Below are 16,490 nucleotides of genomic sequence, written 5' to 3'. Positions count from 1 at the left end.
TAATAAAGAGATAATTCACTGCCTAGGAAGATTGTTCCTGGGATTCAGAAACATGCTTAGCAACCAGTTTTATACAGGAAGTATAAAGTCCTCAATAAAAATCTTGTGAGTACCTTCAAAAGAAGGGGATACTTGCATATTCTCTGTATTGGTGTCACTAGATATCCCTCCAGGGGTACATCTGTGTTCTTGCGTCCTCCAAGGAGCATGCAGTTCTGGAGAGGGAACAGGTTCACAAATTATTGAAAAATCCCAAGAAAATGATCAGAAATAAAGACAAGAGCATAGGTATACAGCAATGTTTGGCTAAAATATACACAAACTGTAAATATATATATAAGGAGGGAGGTTTGCAAGACTGTCAAAAGTACAGGCTTGAACATATGCACAGGCTATCACACATGACAAGGAAGTCAAAAAGGCAGAATTCAGGCCTCTCACATTAGTACCTTCTTCATCCAGTCTGATGAAGAGGACTTTTTCTTACAGTTTGAAACGAAAAATCAGTAAATAAAATGCTCAAAATATGCTTTCAGACTTCAACAAACAAAAATAAAAATATTTCAGGTTGACCACTACAGCTCATGCTGTTTCTAAAAAGTGTTTGCAGCATTAAGTAGTATCAAAGACGGTTTGAATGTTTGAATATGGCCATCCTATTAACATTTAATTTTTTGTTACACACCTCAAAAAAAAACATGTTCTATTTTCATGCTTCTATATTTAAATTTGATGTGAAATGAATAAAATATCCTGAAGTCATGGGCAAAAGGTTATGAAAAAGTTTCAACGAGACATTTGATTATGGAAGCAGAGAGTAAATTAAACATTGGGTGGAAGTACCCAATAAAAGTAGCTGAGAGAGAAAAGAATAAGGGCTTTTGGGAATAAGAAAACACACAAAGCACATCACTGCAAATATTTGGAATTGCTGGAATTAAAGTCTAAGTACATAAAGACCTAAAGTAATGATGAAATTATTTTATGGAGAGATCAGAAGGAATTGTGATGCAATGCATGAGATAATCTCAGCTTCAAAGAACAAGTTGCCTAAACTGAGGACACTAAAGAAAGGCAGTTTAAGGCAGCCAGATGAGATGTTGACACAGGCCACAGATCTGGATGCAGACACATTGTTGATGGAACAGAGGCTGCACAACTGGCTGGCCACCCAACACACCTCTCCCACAACCAATGCTGCCAGGCAATCTCCACACCCACTCTTAAGTCTCTGCTTTCTACTCATGCTTAACCACTTCTGGCTTATCCTAAAGGATGCTTTAGCCTAAAGGATTTCACTTCCAAACACAAAAGCTTTACTGATAAAAGATAAAGATAATACTGATAAAGATAATGGCAATGCAGACTATAGTTGTTATAACAACTGCCTCTATATTCAAAGCCTCAAAAGTTCTGGTTTCAGCTCCCAGTAATTTATAGATAACCACAACTCTAATGACCTGAACCCTTTGGTGTGCCCAGAAGGTTTTGCTGTGCTTTCAAGTCATGCCCTAAATCTACAAGGAACCCAAACCAGATGAGAAAGACCTCTGCATGTGCCCCAGGGCACCTAAAACTGACACACCATGAACTGCCACAATGGCACACTTGGCTTCCTCTGTCACTAAACAAGCTCTTTGTAATCTTTCTCCAGTATTTTGCTTTTTGCCTCTCTAGTCAGCATTCACCCTTTCTTCTTTAGTCTGGCCATGCTGCTCCCAATACAAGAATCACACATATGAAGCTCCCCAGTTTGGGACAAAGTGAAAGATATTGTGTCAACCACTGAGGAAACATAGGACAACTTTGAAGCAGTTTTTAACTGTGAATCACCATTTCTGTGTAAGAGATTCTTAGCAAAAAGGCAGTTGGTGCCTCATGTCACACAGTATCTCCCACAATAAGGAAATTCCCACACTGCTCATTAATTTGGCTGAAAGTAAGTGCAGCTGGGGAGTCAGCTCTGGTATCTTTCAAAGCATCAGTGTGATGCAATAGGACTTCACCAAGAACACCGTCAACAGCAGTAATGAAACTCTACTGCATGCTAGAAGTAATTAATAAAATTAACTGAAGACTTGTGATACTGTCAGTGTTGGCAGAATCTTCCTTTCTCAAACACATCTGTGATGCTTTGCTGAAAGAGTCATTTGTTCTCCAGTCCCAAAACACAATGATCAAATCTGATCAGTCCAAAATTTGATAGCATATCCATGGACACTTGCTCAGGTATTTAAGTTCCAATATAGTAGACCACTCATTTCAAAGCTGAATTTTTTACCACAGGAAACTATGGAGGAAACACAAAAATCATTCCACACTGTTTCCTGCTTTTAACAACTAAAGTCAACTATTAGCAAACTCAGTATTTACATGAAAATTTGTTTTGCTATTCAAAAACCATGAGGATATCAGACTTAACATTTCCAAACCCCTCCTTACTTGTCTTATAAAGCAAAAGACTACTTGTGGAGCTGTTTCCTTCACCTTGGATTAAGTCAGCATCTAAGATTACAATGGCTACTCTATGATCCATAACAAAAGCTTTTTCTGTCTGCAACAGCACTGGCTATAGTAGCAAAATGTGGACCTCCTCTCCAGAAGTTCTGCTGACCTTTCTACAATTCCTCTCCCTATCCCTCCTCATCTATTTTATCCTATTCTTTGTCCTTTCTAGAGAGTCACACCCTTGTATCCTGGCCAGTATGTTCAAGGTACACTGCCTAATTCTGTATTTTCCACAGATCCAAGCACAGCAGTGAAAATATGATTTAACCACCCTCTTCTTCTGGAAACACCACCCCCACCTAAAATTGTCTGCTAACCACTTGCAGGTGTGCTTGTACTTGTTACATGGTGGACATGGAAAAAAAATCTAAAAAATACAAAGTTAGAAACACCAACTCAAAGTTTATTTACCAAAAGAAACGTTCGCACTGTTCTTATTTTGTTCAGGTCAAGAAGAACTTTCTGTGCCTTCTCGTGGTTGCTACAGTACTCATCATAGATACGGAATTTCTCTTTCTGCAGAAACAAAAAGAGACATTGTTTTTCACTTGTCATTTTGGCTTTTTTTAATTAATAAAACATGGAGTGAACCCTCTGCAAAGCTAATATGGCCTTCATTCTAGCAAGTCAGCTCTTCTTCATACATTTATTATTTGAGGTCTAGCCTCAAATTATGAACAGTCTGGAAGTACCACTTGGGAATTTCAAACACAGATTCATAGAAAACAAGGTCGAAAGGGACCTCGGGGATCATCTGGTCCAACCTTTCTTGGCAAGAGCGTGGTCTAGACAAGATGGCCCAGAATCCTGTCCAGTGGAATCTTAAATGTGTCCAATGTTGACAAATCCACCACTTCCCTAGGGAGATTATTCCAATGGCTGATTGTTCTCACTGTGAAAAATTTTTCTTTGGTGTATAATTGGAATTTCACCAGAAGAAACTGGTACCCATTACCCCTCCTATTATCCATGTGATTCTGTAAAATGGGAGTCTCCATCTTTGTAGCCACCTTTTAAATACTGGAACATAGTGATAAAGTCTCACTTAAGCCTTTTCTCAAGTCAGCTCCTGCAGGCAGCCACATGGAACACTTCCCATGATCATCCTTGTGGCTCTTCTCTTAAACCTGTCCAGACTGTCCACATCTCTTTTGTACAGCAGGGACCACAGAATTCCAGCTGAACACAGAACTCCAGCTGTGGTCTAACAAGCACTGAGCAGACAGTGATAATGATCTCTTTATCTCTGCTGGTGATGCTCTTACTGTTGCAACCCAGCATCCTCTTGACTTTATTTTTTTTTGTCACAGCAGCACACCCTTCAATCATATTGAGATGGTGGTCCACCAGGACATTGATGTCCCTTTCCATAGAGCTGAGCCTCAGCTGGATAGATTCCAGCCTGTGCTGCACTCCCACAAACACACAAGATAAAAACATACATGAAGAAAACGCAAAATGGATGGCTAATTTGTTGACATTATTACCCAATTTGCTGCTAACACTTGTTTTCAAATATGATCAATTTTTCTGCAAAGTTAAAAACTGATGTTACTCAACTTCTGCAAATTGTTTCCACTAACCATGAATAGATTTCGCCTGCCACAATGAAAAATTAAAGACTTAAACAAATGGGACTCTAACCAGAGATAACAATGAAACCTGGACTTTTTGTTAGGTCTACAACTGAAAGCAAACAAATTTGTCTTCATTTTGCAAAGCTCTGTAAGAGTAACATCCTTGTTTTGCTCCAACAGGAAAAATAATACTCCTAGAAACCAATTACTACAGGACATACAAACACACTTGTTTGTAAAGGTACTGCAGTTGCTGGAAATAAAATAACAATCCAGAACCATGGAGGTATTTGATCCAGTATATACAATTCTTTACTAAATATTCACATTTTTGCAGAGCACTAAGGGAGAATAAAAAGATAGTACTACTCTTGCTGCATGCAACCTTGTACCTCCACCTAACACACAGGAATAGCTTTGCCCAAGTTGCAAGGCTCAGTTTGTCAGCCTGAGCTGATCTGGTGAATATAAAAATGATGCAACCCCACAAGTGTCATTTAATATGTTCTTTCTTCCCTGCCTCCCATCTCTTTTTTTTTTCCTTGGACATGACAGTAACCAAGAGATGAACTTCATTATGCAATCAAGCCATAGTTAGGCTTCATGACTATGTACCCTTATCCTGATGGTAATTAATAAAGGCAAAAAATAAAAAAAAAAAAAAGATGTGAAAAAAAGGCTGAAATAAAAGATAGCATACATAATTCAGAAAGCAGGTTCCAATTTCATGCTGTGCATTAGGTTCTGGCTGTAAACAGTCCTCCACAAGGGACAGGAAGTTTTTGTGAACTGCAAGAATATCTTCAATATTTGAAAACAACATCTGCAAAAGAATAAAACATACATAAGTGAAACATCAGATACAAAACAGAAGAAAAAAAATGCAATTAGGAGACTAACCTTAACTGTTTCTTCTGTAACATTTTTATCCACTTTGGCTGCAGCACATTGGATCATTCGGTGAAGAAAAGCCTGCAAAAAACAAGACAAATAAGGAAAAAGTTATTTCAGGAAGACTTGAACAACTTCTGGCATGTTATGCTTTAATTTGTTTCCCAAACTGGATATAGAGCCAGATCAGAATATTATTCAGAATTTAAAGTAAGCTCTTTATTTATAAATCATTTAGTAGTCCTGTTATTCTAATGTAATAGAAGACCTATCTACACAGTGTTAAAAAGAGTAAAATATTAATGAAGCTGAGAAACTGAACATTCTCTGAAGTACCACTTCCATTCTGCACTCATATTACAATCAAGCAAGAGAAAAATATACTACTTTTCAAAATCTCACTCTATTACTTTACAAATTGAGCACAAGACAAGCCAAAAGAAGATGCTAATTTCCAAATTAAACTAATCAGGAGACACTATTATGTCATGTAACTTTTACCATAGCAACCAAAAGTCAGATTTCAGATACATTAATAATGAAACTTATTGTAAAGTAAATTGGCTTAAACAACAGTCAGCTGCACCTGGTTTTGCATAATGAAAACTCTTCTGTCTTGCCTCCCCAAGAACCTAATCCCCAGTGATCAAACCAGAAGTTAGTATTGCCACCAATGAAATACCAAAATTTTAAGTTTTCTTTCATTTTACGTTCAAGAACGGGACAGAAAAAGATGTGTACAGTAAGCAATTCCTAAAGAAATAAATATCTCAAGTACAAAGAGCAGAATTAATTTTCATTAATTCATTTCATTGCAAAGGATATTGGTATGTCCTAAAAAGTATCTACAAACTGTAGACTAAAATCTTACATTGATAATTCTTCACACAGACATGCATATTCTTCAGTCATTAAAACCTGGCACCATGAGTGCACAAATGTCATGTCTTTCATAACCATTTAGCTCCAAGTCACTGTGCATTGTACACTGTACATGAGCTCATCTAAATTCTGGCGTGGTGCAAATTCCATAAAAGAGGCAATAAATAACCCCTGTGTGGAAAGATAGCAGTCACAGCAGCCCTTCTTGCCCTCTGCTGGGACTTAAACATTTTCATTCCCAAGCAATGATCCTTTCTCCACTGAAGAAGACTATGTAACTGGCATTACACATTTTTATTACTGAAGAGTCAAATCTAGTTATCCAGGACATAAACTGAATTAAGTTTGGAATACTGCCAGCACACTGTATGTTTCCTATCACTCTCTACAACGATGTAGATTTTCTAGTTCATTAAACCCGTCTTTTTCCTGACTATTTGTGCTTCCTTTTTAATGTTTTACTGGTGCTACAAAAATGCCATTAACTCATTTGCAGCAGTTAACTGATGGTGGACGACAGCTTTTACATCATTCCTTGCTAAGAATATCCCCAGGGGTTATGGCAAATTTGCTGCATATATTATCTGTACAACCAATCCCACTAAGAGCGAAAGCCTGCATGACTCTTAGTTAAATTTTGGAAGTTTTCACTAAACCATGCAACACCATTAAATATGCTTTAGAATCAAAGAGGAAAAAATAATTATAAGAACTACCTCTGAAACTCACATCTATTTTTATTATCTGTAATATCTCTCTGTTCACATTATTTCCCCATAGACCAAACATACTGCTCATCTGCACTTATGTTATCTAAGAAGATCTTAATTTCCTGTAACTCTGAAGGAAGGTGAGCATGGAGCTGGCTGATAATGAAACTAAGAAGGAACTGAGAGCTGAGGCATGAGTTATTCCCAAGTGATTCAAGACACTAGATGGGAGTCAGGAGGTCAAGAAGAGAATATATCAGCTGCAATAAACAGTTGTCCAAGCAGCACTGTCCCAGACATCACATCTGCAGAGGTTATCAGAAAATAAATCCAGGAAAATCCAAACTTTTGCAGAGCCCAGACACAAATCACTAATTAAGGTAGGGAGGCCTGGGACAATTTCAGTCCCTTCCTGTAACTTCTTGGAAGCCCCTGTAATATTTTGCTGTACTCATTCCGCAGGGGTAGTGTGTCTGGCGTGAGGCCAGATTTTTCCCTAAGATTGCCAGCTATTCACAGTATCATGGAACCATAGAATGGCCTGTAGGTTGGAAGGGACCTTAAAAACCATCTAGTCCCAATTCCCCTGCCATGGGCAGGGACACCTTCCACTAGAACAGATTGCTCAGTACTCCATTGTTCTCCCTATCAATGCAGATTTGCTTCCTGAAAAAAAATCATTATGCTCTGTCTCAAAAAATCAATGCATGTGACAATTTGAATTTTTCAAGCACTTACATGAAGTTCAACAAACTGCACATATTGTAAAATAATTTGAATAATTTCACATTTCCTAGAAGAGTAGTGTTAAGAGAATTCAGGGGAGCACAGGTAGGGATGGATGTGTCCAGCTCCAAGGCCGATCCCTGGCAGACTTCACCTGTTGTGGAGTGAATAATGCAAAGCATTGATGAAACCCAGGTTTCCAGGACATAAATCCCCTTATCTATTCCCTTCCTGGAGCACAGAGACACCACAGACCCCACACACATAACACCTCTGCACTAGTACTTTCCCAGGGAGAATGGACAGCCATAATCAGGCAAGAGGATGGAGAAATAATTGGTTGGGGTTTTTTTTTACAGTGTAAAATAACCTCAATCCAGCACTGCAACTATGAAAAGACTAATGTCTCTGAACTCATATAAACACACAGGTCTCAGAGAGGGCTGACTACTCAAAAAAATCTCCACAATTATTTAAGCATCAACCAAGGACAACCATAATCATTTCTGCAAAAATCAGTAGACAGAGGAAAAACAGGTAATCTGCAGACACAACTGTAAGGAGGACACAGAAATTACAGACTTTAAAAAGAAAATATATAAGGATGGACAGAAACTACTTAGGAGCTGTCAGGTAATGGAAAGAAATAATTATATAAGCTTTTGAAATCATACCAATAAGCTCTAATTAATCATAGAAAAAAACGCATCTCTAAAAACATAAAAGTAGAATGGACATCTCAGCCAATTTACAATTCACTAAAGAAATGGACACATAAAAAAACCAAAAAATAAAAAACCAAGCCAAGAAGTCAGGAACTCCTCTGAAATAGCACTGAGTTCCTTCTAAAACTTCCACCATTACTTCAAGTATGAGACTCCAAGTCCACACTCATTACTGAGCACCACATGAAGGTGAATGAAGCAGCAAAGCAATTAAAAATTGTAAGGAAACAATAGGACTGACCAAACAGCTGTAGGAATCAATAGTCATACATGATTTCCATGCTCACAAAAAAGCAAAAAACCAACAAAAATCACCAAAGTGAAAAATCAGTTCAACCCTAATACAATTACATCAATCATACATGTCAATAAATCATGACTCATCTGCATTTACTACATCTTGCTGAGTTTACTGCAGTATTCATCTACATTAGTGTAGAAGTTTCATAGCACTATAACAAACACAGAGAATAAATATCTCTGTGCACTCCAGGATCCCAGGGCAATGTCACATAGACAGGGATCCTCAACTTTCTCAAAGCTTTCCAAGCAGATTCCAGAGTTTCTCTTAGGTTCATTTCAGTTCTTAATTTTCTAAAATAACAGCAGAGACATATGGTATAAAACAGATTGCAATTCTCTAGATTTCCACCTTGTGCCATCAGCATTCTATCCACCTTGCTATAGTAGAGGGATTCAACCCTCCAGCACAGCAAACAACAATTCCTGGCACTCTCTGACAGCCAGACTATTGGTGATTTCTCTTTTAAGAGATCTCCATGCACCATTTCAGAGCAGCAGCTTGGCTGGCTACCATAAAGAGCAGTCTAAATTTCAAAGACCAGATGAAAAGCAAATATAAAGGAGGATGTTTGTTACCCACATTAAGAAAACAACACCCAGTTTTGTTTGCCAGTCTTTAGAACTGTTTATGGAAAACTCTGTCACTCTAGGAATATTCTTGAGTCACTCAGAGTGCCACGACTCCTGCCCCCACAAAGCTTGGCATTAAAATTACAAGCCTAAACTTTCTAAAGGATCCTCCCAGAAACTTCATTAACATAAAATGGCATCTGCATGAGCAGTGCACATCTGCTTTGGAGAAGAAATGCCCCAAAATACTGATAAAATTCTAAATATGGAGAGTCAAATGGTAAGAACTTTTATAATCTTTACAAGTCTGAAACTTGCAGACAAAAACATGGGGGTCCAACTAAGTCCTTTGGAATAGGGGAGCAGCTACATAGGAAATATCTAAGATAATAGTTTAGTGCTAAAGTTCCCTGACTCCATTCAGGTCCTATTGGGAACATAAAAATGCCTCTAGTTTTGGCTGTGACTCAGGGTCTCTGTACCATGGTGGTGTAGAGAAGAGTAATTCCCCTCTACCTTTGAGAAATGAAGTAAAGAATAATTTGGAGATGATTCCATGCTAATAATAGCAATGAAGCTAATTACACACATTGTTCATCTTACCTGCAAACTGTTACATACTTTCTGTACTACTCCCTGATCTCATTCTTTTATCCTTTGCCTGGCATTGCAGTAACACAATACAGGAAGCAACGGGCATGAAAATGAAACCATAAAACACTGAAAATCCAAATTCAGAGAATTATAAAAGAATTTGTTCACGATTAAAAGTAAACACTAATGGTTTTGCCTGTCTGCTGATCAGCTGCCATTTTGTGAGGCAGCATTTTTTTACAGAGAACACACACTGGGTTCCTGTTATGGGGATTCTGACTTCTGGTCTTATCAAAATAAGAGTTGCATTGTTTGTTGTTTGGTAAGTTTTTTTTCTTGATGGTTGCTCTGTGTTTTGTTGGAACAAAAAAAAAACAAAACAAAAACCTACCACTGCTACAGATAGCACAAGGAGCTGCCAACAGCACAAATGACTTCTCTGACATCTGGAATGAAATCAGGCAAAACAAAGAAGTCTGCCTGCAGAAGACTCCCAAGGCACAAAGAGTTTTTGCCTTCTTTACAGATAAAAAGTCCAGAAATTATGTCAGAGCTCCTGGATCAGAAAAGATATGTAACTATCTTTCTGAAAGTAATAATCCTACTTGGGATTAAGCCTATAAATAAATATTGGGTTTTATCTAAAAAAAAATTAAATAGTTAGTAATTTTTCCCCCTCAGAATTCTTTTAACAGCATTTCTACCCTTAATTCTACACTGCCACAAACAAAACCAAGGTGAACTGCAAAAAACATATGAATTTTTAATAAGGTAATTTTCTGCACATTTTCACTTTAGGAAAACCAGTTCAAGTGAAGTGCCCAACTTATCATAAAGCGTTCCGAATAAAGCTGTTATGGACATTAAAATTGAATACAATTTTATTTTGCACAGTGTCAAAGACAAAATCCTGTAAAGGGACGCACTATAAGGAAAACCTTTCTGTGCCTATGATAATAACCTCATCTTCACAAATTTAGAAATACAAATATGAAATACCTGTAGTTTCTATGGTCTCTCTTTACATTCTTAAAGTAACTGTAGGCATCTGGATGGTGGAAAATATTTTGGTCTTTTCACAATATTCCAAATGATCCTAGAGAGAACATGAAGATCGATACTTGGGAAGAAAACAGCTTTCTGTCATAGCTGACTAGCCTGTTGTGGCTAATTCAGTTCTCAGGCATCGAGGTAGCATTTAGCACAGCAGTTTTGCACACTATAATTAATGCACATCAGAGTCCAAGTCCCAGAAGAACACCAAGCCAGTTTTGTTGAAGCACTTTTGTTTGATTTCACCACAAGGAGGAAAAACACAAAAATCAATAGAGAAGACTCCAGCAGCAGTAGCAGCTGTGGCAAACACTGTGTTCCTACCCTCCTCTTCCCATTAACCTGTGCCAGCAGCAGTGGCAGTAGCTGCTCAGGCTGGCTTCTGCTACTGAACAAAAGACTCTTCTTCTCTCTCCAGTGATTCACCAGCTGAGGCACCACCTGTTTCTCCCATCTTGCCTGCAGGACTGGATGAATCACAACCAGCAGCGAGAGCATCAGCCAAGGTCAGATACATTCTTTCTCCCTGCTGTACCTAGAGCTACTTTCAAAGCTGGCATCATATTCCAGTGCCTCTAAGTACAGAGGGAATAGATGAACAACATCTGCAATGTTTTCTATTCTAGCGATAATTTCTTTTCCCAATCTACCAAACAATCCACTTCTCCATTCATCTGATCCTAAGGGGAAGCAGTCTGTCTGAAATAGCATCCCTGACTTAAAGTAAACATGAATTCATAAGTACACACACAAATAAAGAAATGAATGCTTTGAAAAAATATGTGTCTTCATAATATTTTCATACATTATTAATATGATGACACATTTTGGGATAATCAACCCATTCTCCATCATGCATCTTTTTTTTCCTCTATCATATCAGAAAATTTCTAAGAGTAGAGCAAAATAAACCTTTCCTCATCCTTCTTCAACCCTCAATCACCTTTTCTGCATTTTGTGGTCACTGACAATATTTTTCAACTTTTTACTGGACATATTGTTCTTTCTTTCATGCACTTTGAGACTTTTAAGTCAGCGCCCCCTAAACTCATGTTCCCCACCTCAAAAATCACCTGAGCTTTCACTTTTGATCCCTTCCTTCCTTTCAGCTCCATTGCAGATGAAAGTAAGAGATTTATAGTTACAGTCCAGTTCCACACAGCCAGGCAGGATATCCAATGTCTCCACCCTCTTCCTTGCACTGAAGCCATTCTCAAAAAGATTTAGTACAACCTTTTCCTGGCCCAGTTTAGAAGACATCTATTCCTTTTCTTCCCAGATGTCAAGAATCCTGCCACTAAAATAAGGATATCTAGTATCCTCATTTTGGAAGCCTGTTCTTCTGAGGACCAGCTGTGCCCTTGCTGGTCAACAGCAGTTTGGTTGATGAGTAACGATGGAGGCACTCGCACACTTGCAGTTGTGATCATTCCAAATCTCACCAAATCAGAGGCTGAGGTCTGGCTGGCTCACACATGCTCCTGTGATCTGATGCCACATAGAGCAAACTTCTAGAAGATCACCTACATTTTTGCTTAATTAAAATACAGCTTAACCAGAGCTTTAGTAAAAGGCCATATACTGGCAGAAGTGATGTACCCCCACCTGCAAAATAAGCAGAATGCAGTTTGTCTAATATTTTTAGCAAATATTTTATGTCACATGAATTGCTGCTAACCAAGCCTTTATCCTATTAAAAATACAAACAAGTTACATTTCAATCACCAAGAGAGGTTCTGGAAGGCAAAAAAAGAGATTGGCCTGACCACTTTGAATTTCTGAACAGTCTGTTGGGATTGCAGCAAACTGACGAAACAACAGGCATCCATATCAATAAACAAAACGCTTCCAGCATGCCAAGATTCCTCTTAATTACATTTTGAAGATTTTTCTGACGAAAAAGATACTCTGTATTAAAAAACATTCACATGTATGTGGAATTCCCTGTAATTCCATAATTCCCATAATCCTATGGGTCCTGTTGGTGTATGTCATGGAGTGAATAATGTACTGCTAATCACATAACTGATCTTGTACCACTCCAGTTGAAATGGAAAAGAAATGACGTCTACCATTACAGCTTACTTCTCACAAAAGTCAGCTGTTTCCTGAATTTATAGAACACGAGGTTCTTGTTAGGAAATCCCAGTGAATTCAGCTGTGTCCTCTACTAGCAAACCAAAACAAGAAACTAGGAAACCTCAGAACAAGTGTACATCTGGAAGTAACAGTATGTTCCCATCATATTGCAATCACAATTAGAAAAGTATTCGTATGTTTGAAACCTTTATACTTCATACTGCAGTTTCTGCTTCTTTTATGCAAGAATATCTTTCTCTGTTCAATTTGGGGAAAAAAATCCTGATTTTTTCATTCAATTTTTACTCACAAAATTAGGATATTCCTAAATTATTTTTTTTAAGAGGAGAAGACCAATTAGGAAGAACTCAACATTCCTAGAATATTTTTGAAACAACTCCTTAATTCTACATAACAAATTTTATTTCTTTAAACAAATCAGTAATTCCAGGAAGTGTAAAAGGTGATAAATACATGAGAGGACAAGACGAGAAACACATTTGTCAAAAATGACCCCTCCAAAAGAATTATTTAGATATTCCAGTTCAATTTAAAAATAATAGTTTGAAATTTCAAAAATATTACAAGAAAGTCATCCTCTGTACATCTCCTATATCCTTCTAAAGTCCATTAACATGTTTGAAGACCAATGTGAGTCTTTTCTGACTCAAAAATATCCACCAGAATTAAGAAAGCCATGATCTTTATTACTTATTATGAGGAGGAAACCTGAAATAAATTTAAATTCTGAAAGTGGAGATATAATATGTTAAGTATTGATTCCTGTTGTATCTGAATAAGGGAGGAAAGTTGACTCAGCACCAATAAAAACAAATTATTTGGTCCTTTATGATTAATGCAGCTTATTAAAAAACAAAAACATTTTTACATATAAACTGAGGAAACTTGAAAATACTGACAGGCAATCATAATGGAAGCCCACCAACCCCTTTTTACATGCTTAATTTCCAACACAACACTTTTTTTCTAATATTGGAATGCACAGTCCTTAATTATGAAGTTATTTAATGTTAATATGGCTAGATGCTAATTAGGAGTTAGAATGCTTGAGAGAGCTAAAATTTTTATTTTCAGAGTTGTACAAATAAAACGTACTCTCAAACACTGTTCATTGCCAGTTCTGGCTGCCATTTGCATTTGCACACGCGTGCCAAGAAAAACACGAAGGAAGGAAGAATATGAAACAGCAGTTTTCTTCCCCAATTTCAGTTCTTCACAAAGCCTGCAGGGAAGCTGTAGTGAGTATAGAACTTCTAGAAAGTGCTTGCTCCTGATCACAGAAAAAAAGCTGAAACATCCCATTTAAGTTCTTTCCCAATCAGTAACAATCAGAAGGCTTCCCTTCTTTAGGAAATATGTCTTGGATAATTCCTATTGCTTGCCATTTAAACAGGTCCATTTTTACATACTCATATGCAATGATGCCTCAGTTCATGCAACCATCATTTAATTAACACTGCAGTATGTTAAGTATGTAATGTTTTTCAATTTGAACCAGAATTTTCATTTATTATACAAATGATAAAATAAAGGAGAAAAGTACTAGTTTCTGAAAATTAGATGCCAGTGTTAGTTGCCTTAACTCTATTCCAAAAAGAACACAATAATATAAAAATTTAAATTATTTTACATACAGCTTCATACAAACAAAAGGTTGTTGTATGTCTCTATTCTCTACCCTGAGCTGGTCTCATGAATTTCCAACTGCCCATAAGGTTTTGAACCAATTTCCATGAAAAAGCAATAATTAATATTATTTTTTAGACTGTATTTGGTTCATGGGATACTTCAACTGTGCAAATTCAAAGAATAGTTCATCTTTTATTTCTTTACTGGTTTGATAACTATTAAAAAGAGTAGATGATAAGAAAAAATAGCTCTCTTTTTCCTTTATGCTATACACAAAGCAAATATCTACACATCTGTACATCTGCTGCACATTAATTATACCACAGGATATTTACATGCTAATCACCATTTACATCCATCAAAGAGGTTCCACATCTTGAAGGATACAATGACCACTGAGGACATGATTTTAGAAAACTAAATGGAGCATCTTAACATCAAGACTATATGGTGAACACCATCTGAATTTATCCACATTAGCTGGATTGTCTTACTGTCAAATAAATTCCTAATTTCAAGAAATATGGACCAGGATTCTACATGCATGCTAGGGAGAAATAACCCCTCACTCATTCACAGGCTATACTTCTCTCACTGGTCCTTTCTTTTCTCCTTTTGTTATTCAAGCACAGAATCTTTTTTTGTCTTATGTAGGTTTATGGCCTGTCTTTGGCTTTGATGAGCTCCCAGCATAATTGCACAACACACTGCCCTGTTTGTGAAGCATGTGTTCCTCAGGAACACAGACTGCATGGCTGTTCTGCCCTTTTCATTCAATTTTATAGGGAAACAGAAGACAAAACCTGATTGCAATATCATTTGCTTTGCCTTCTTAATGAATTTTTTGTTCCAATGTTGAGACCCTAAGATGACACAATTTATCATTAACTTTTCCTGAAATAAGAGCATCATTCTTTTAGGCTGTAATCAAAAACTTTAAACCATCCTCTGGTTGAAGCAGAGAGAAATAGGGATTTTTTTTTTTAGCTATTAAACCTGTGAAAATACTACAAGGAGACTGTCACACCCAGTCAGTCCATGGGGACAGTCTGAAGGGTCACTATTTAAATTAAAAGGAGAATATTCAGCAGCCACAGCATCCTGCAAACCACCCTCCTCACCAGACCACTTGCACCATAACTGCAGACAAGCACAAACAGAGCACAGTGGTGGCAGATGCCATCTGTAAATACTCAACCAGAGTTTGACAGCACTGAATACTACTCATACCAGGACACACTGCTGCTTACCAAAACACCCACGTTGATTCCACAGACTGAAGTCTCACTATGTCTTTCTACATAAGGTTACATAAGGAAATGGAACAGTTTTTAATTCACATTTTTTACTTCATGCATTAATTTGTAAGCAGCTTCATGTTGTTGTAAGCAACATCCTTTCACTTCCCATTCTCCAAAGAAAAAAAAAGAATGTCTAAACCATTCAAAGCACCAGATACCAGATTTCTAAGAACAACACAAGGGAACAATGGTGTTAGTGGGACCAGGAAATCAAGAAACCATAAATAAATATCAAATATTGTTTTCCAGCATCTTCAATAGTTCTGGATACTGCAGTTCATGCTTCCTCTGGATGAGGAAATGATGTCTCTGCAGGTTTTCCTTGTTTCCATAATAGACTACTATAATTTGCCATACAGGGGCCAGCCAAAGGCATTGCACTTGCAGACAGTGAGCCATGCAGAGGTTCATCTGCTGGGCAATAATAAAAGCTACTGTGACCACAGTCTCATTTCTGGACTACAAGGTGTTGCTTCTCCACTAGGAAGCCTGACTTATCCCTTTTAAGGAACAGGTTATGGGTGGCACAGGTTGTGGATGGCACAACACATCCAAGCCATGGGACCACCTGAATGTATTGGTAGAGATAGCTTGGGAATGAAGGTAAAATAGCTTCAGGAGCAGATCCACAGCTATGGAGTAGCTTTAAGAAGAGACCCAACCTCAAGATCAAGTTTCAAAGTCTTCAGTGTCTACATCATCCTGACAGAAACACCTTCACCTTCCTTCTTCCCTTAGATCATACACATAGGAATGAGAGGGAGGCAAGCAAGCAGTGAGGTCAGGGCAAGGTGCTCTCTCTACTAACACTATTCCAGGTGTTCAGTTTGCACAACTATATCAAAAATTAAGGAAGAAAACATTGCAGGAAGATGGGTTCACTTGAAATTATGAAGCACAAGCCCAGACAAGTAACTAATA

General features: G+C 37.5%; 1 protein-coding gene across 2 annotated transcripts in view; it reads right to left on the bottom strand.

Moving 5' to 3' along the window:
* Positions 1 to 16,490, bottom strand: part of PREX2 (phosphatidylinositol-3,4,5-trisphosphate dependent Rac exchange factor 2) — a 172,796-nt gene that overhangs the window by 123,210 nt on the left and 33,096 nt on the right. For both annotated transcript variants that reach the window (XM_077186296.1, XM_054644997.2), the window contains 4 exons: positions 4,986 to 5,057; positions 4,786 to 4,908; positions 2,920 to 3,024; positions 114 to 215 (listed from right to left, as the gene is read on the bottom strand). In XM_077186296.1, coding sequence (XP_077042411.1) covers positions 114 to 215; positions 2,920 to 3,024; positions 4,786 to 4,908; positions 4,986 to 5,057 — 402 coding nt within the window. The remainder of the gene's footprint in view (positions 1 to 113; positions 216 to 2,919; positions 3,025 to 4,785; positions 4,909 to 4,985; positions 5,058 to 16,490) is intronic.

Source organism: Agelaius phoeniceus, chromosome 1 (genome assembly GCF_051311805.1).
Source record: "Agelaius phoeniceus isolate bAgePho1 chromosome 1, bAgePho1.hap1, whole genome shotgun sequence".
NCBI lineage: Eukaryota > Metazoa > Chordata > Aves > Passeriformes > Icteridae > Agelaius > Agelaius phoeniceus.
This window is presented reverse-complemented; position numbering and strand designations above follow the sequence as displayed.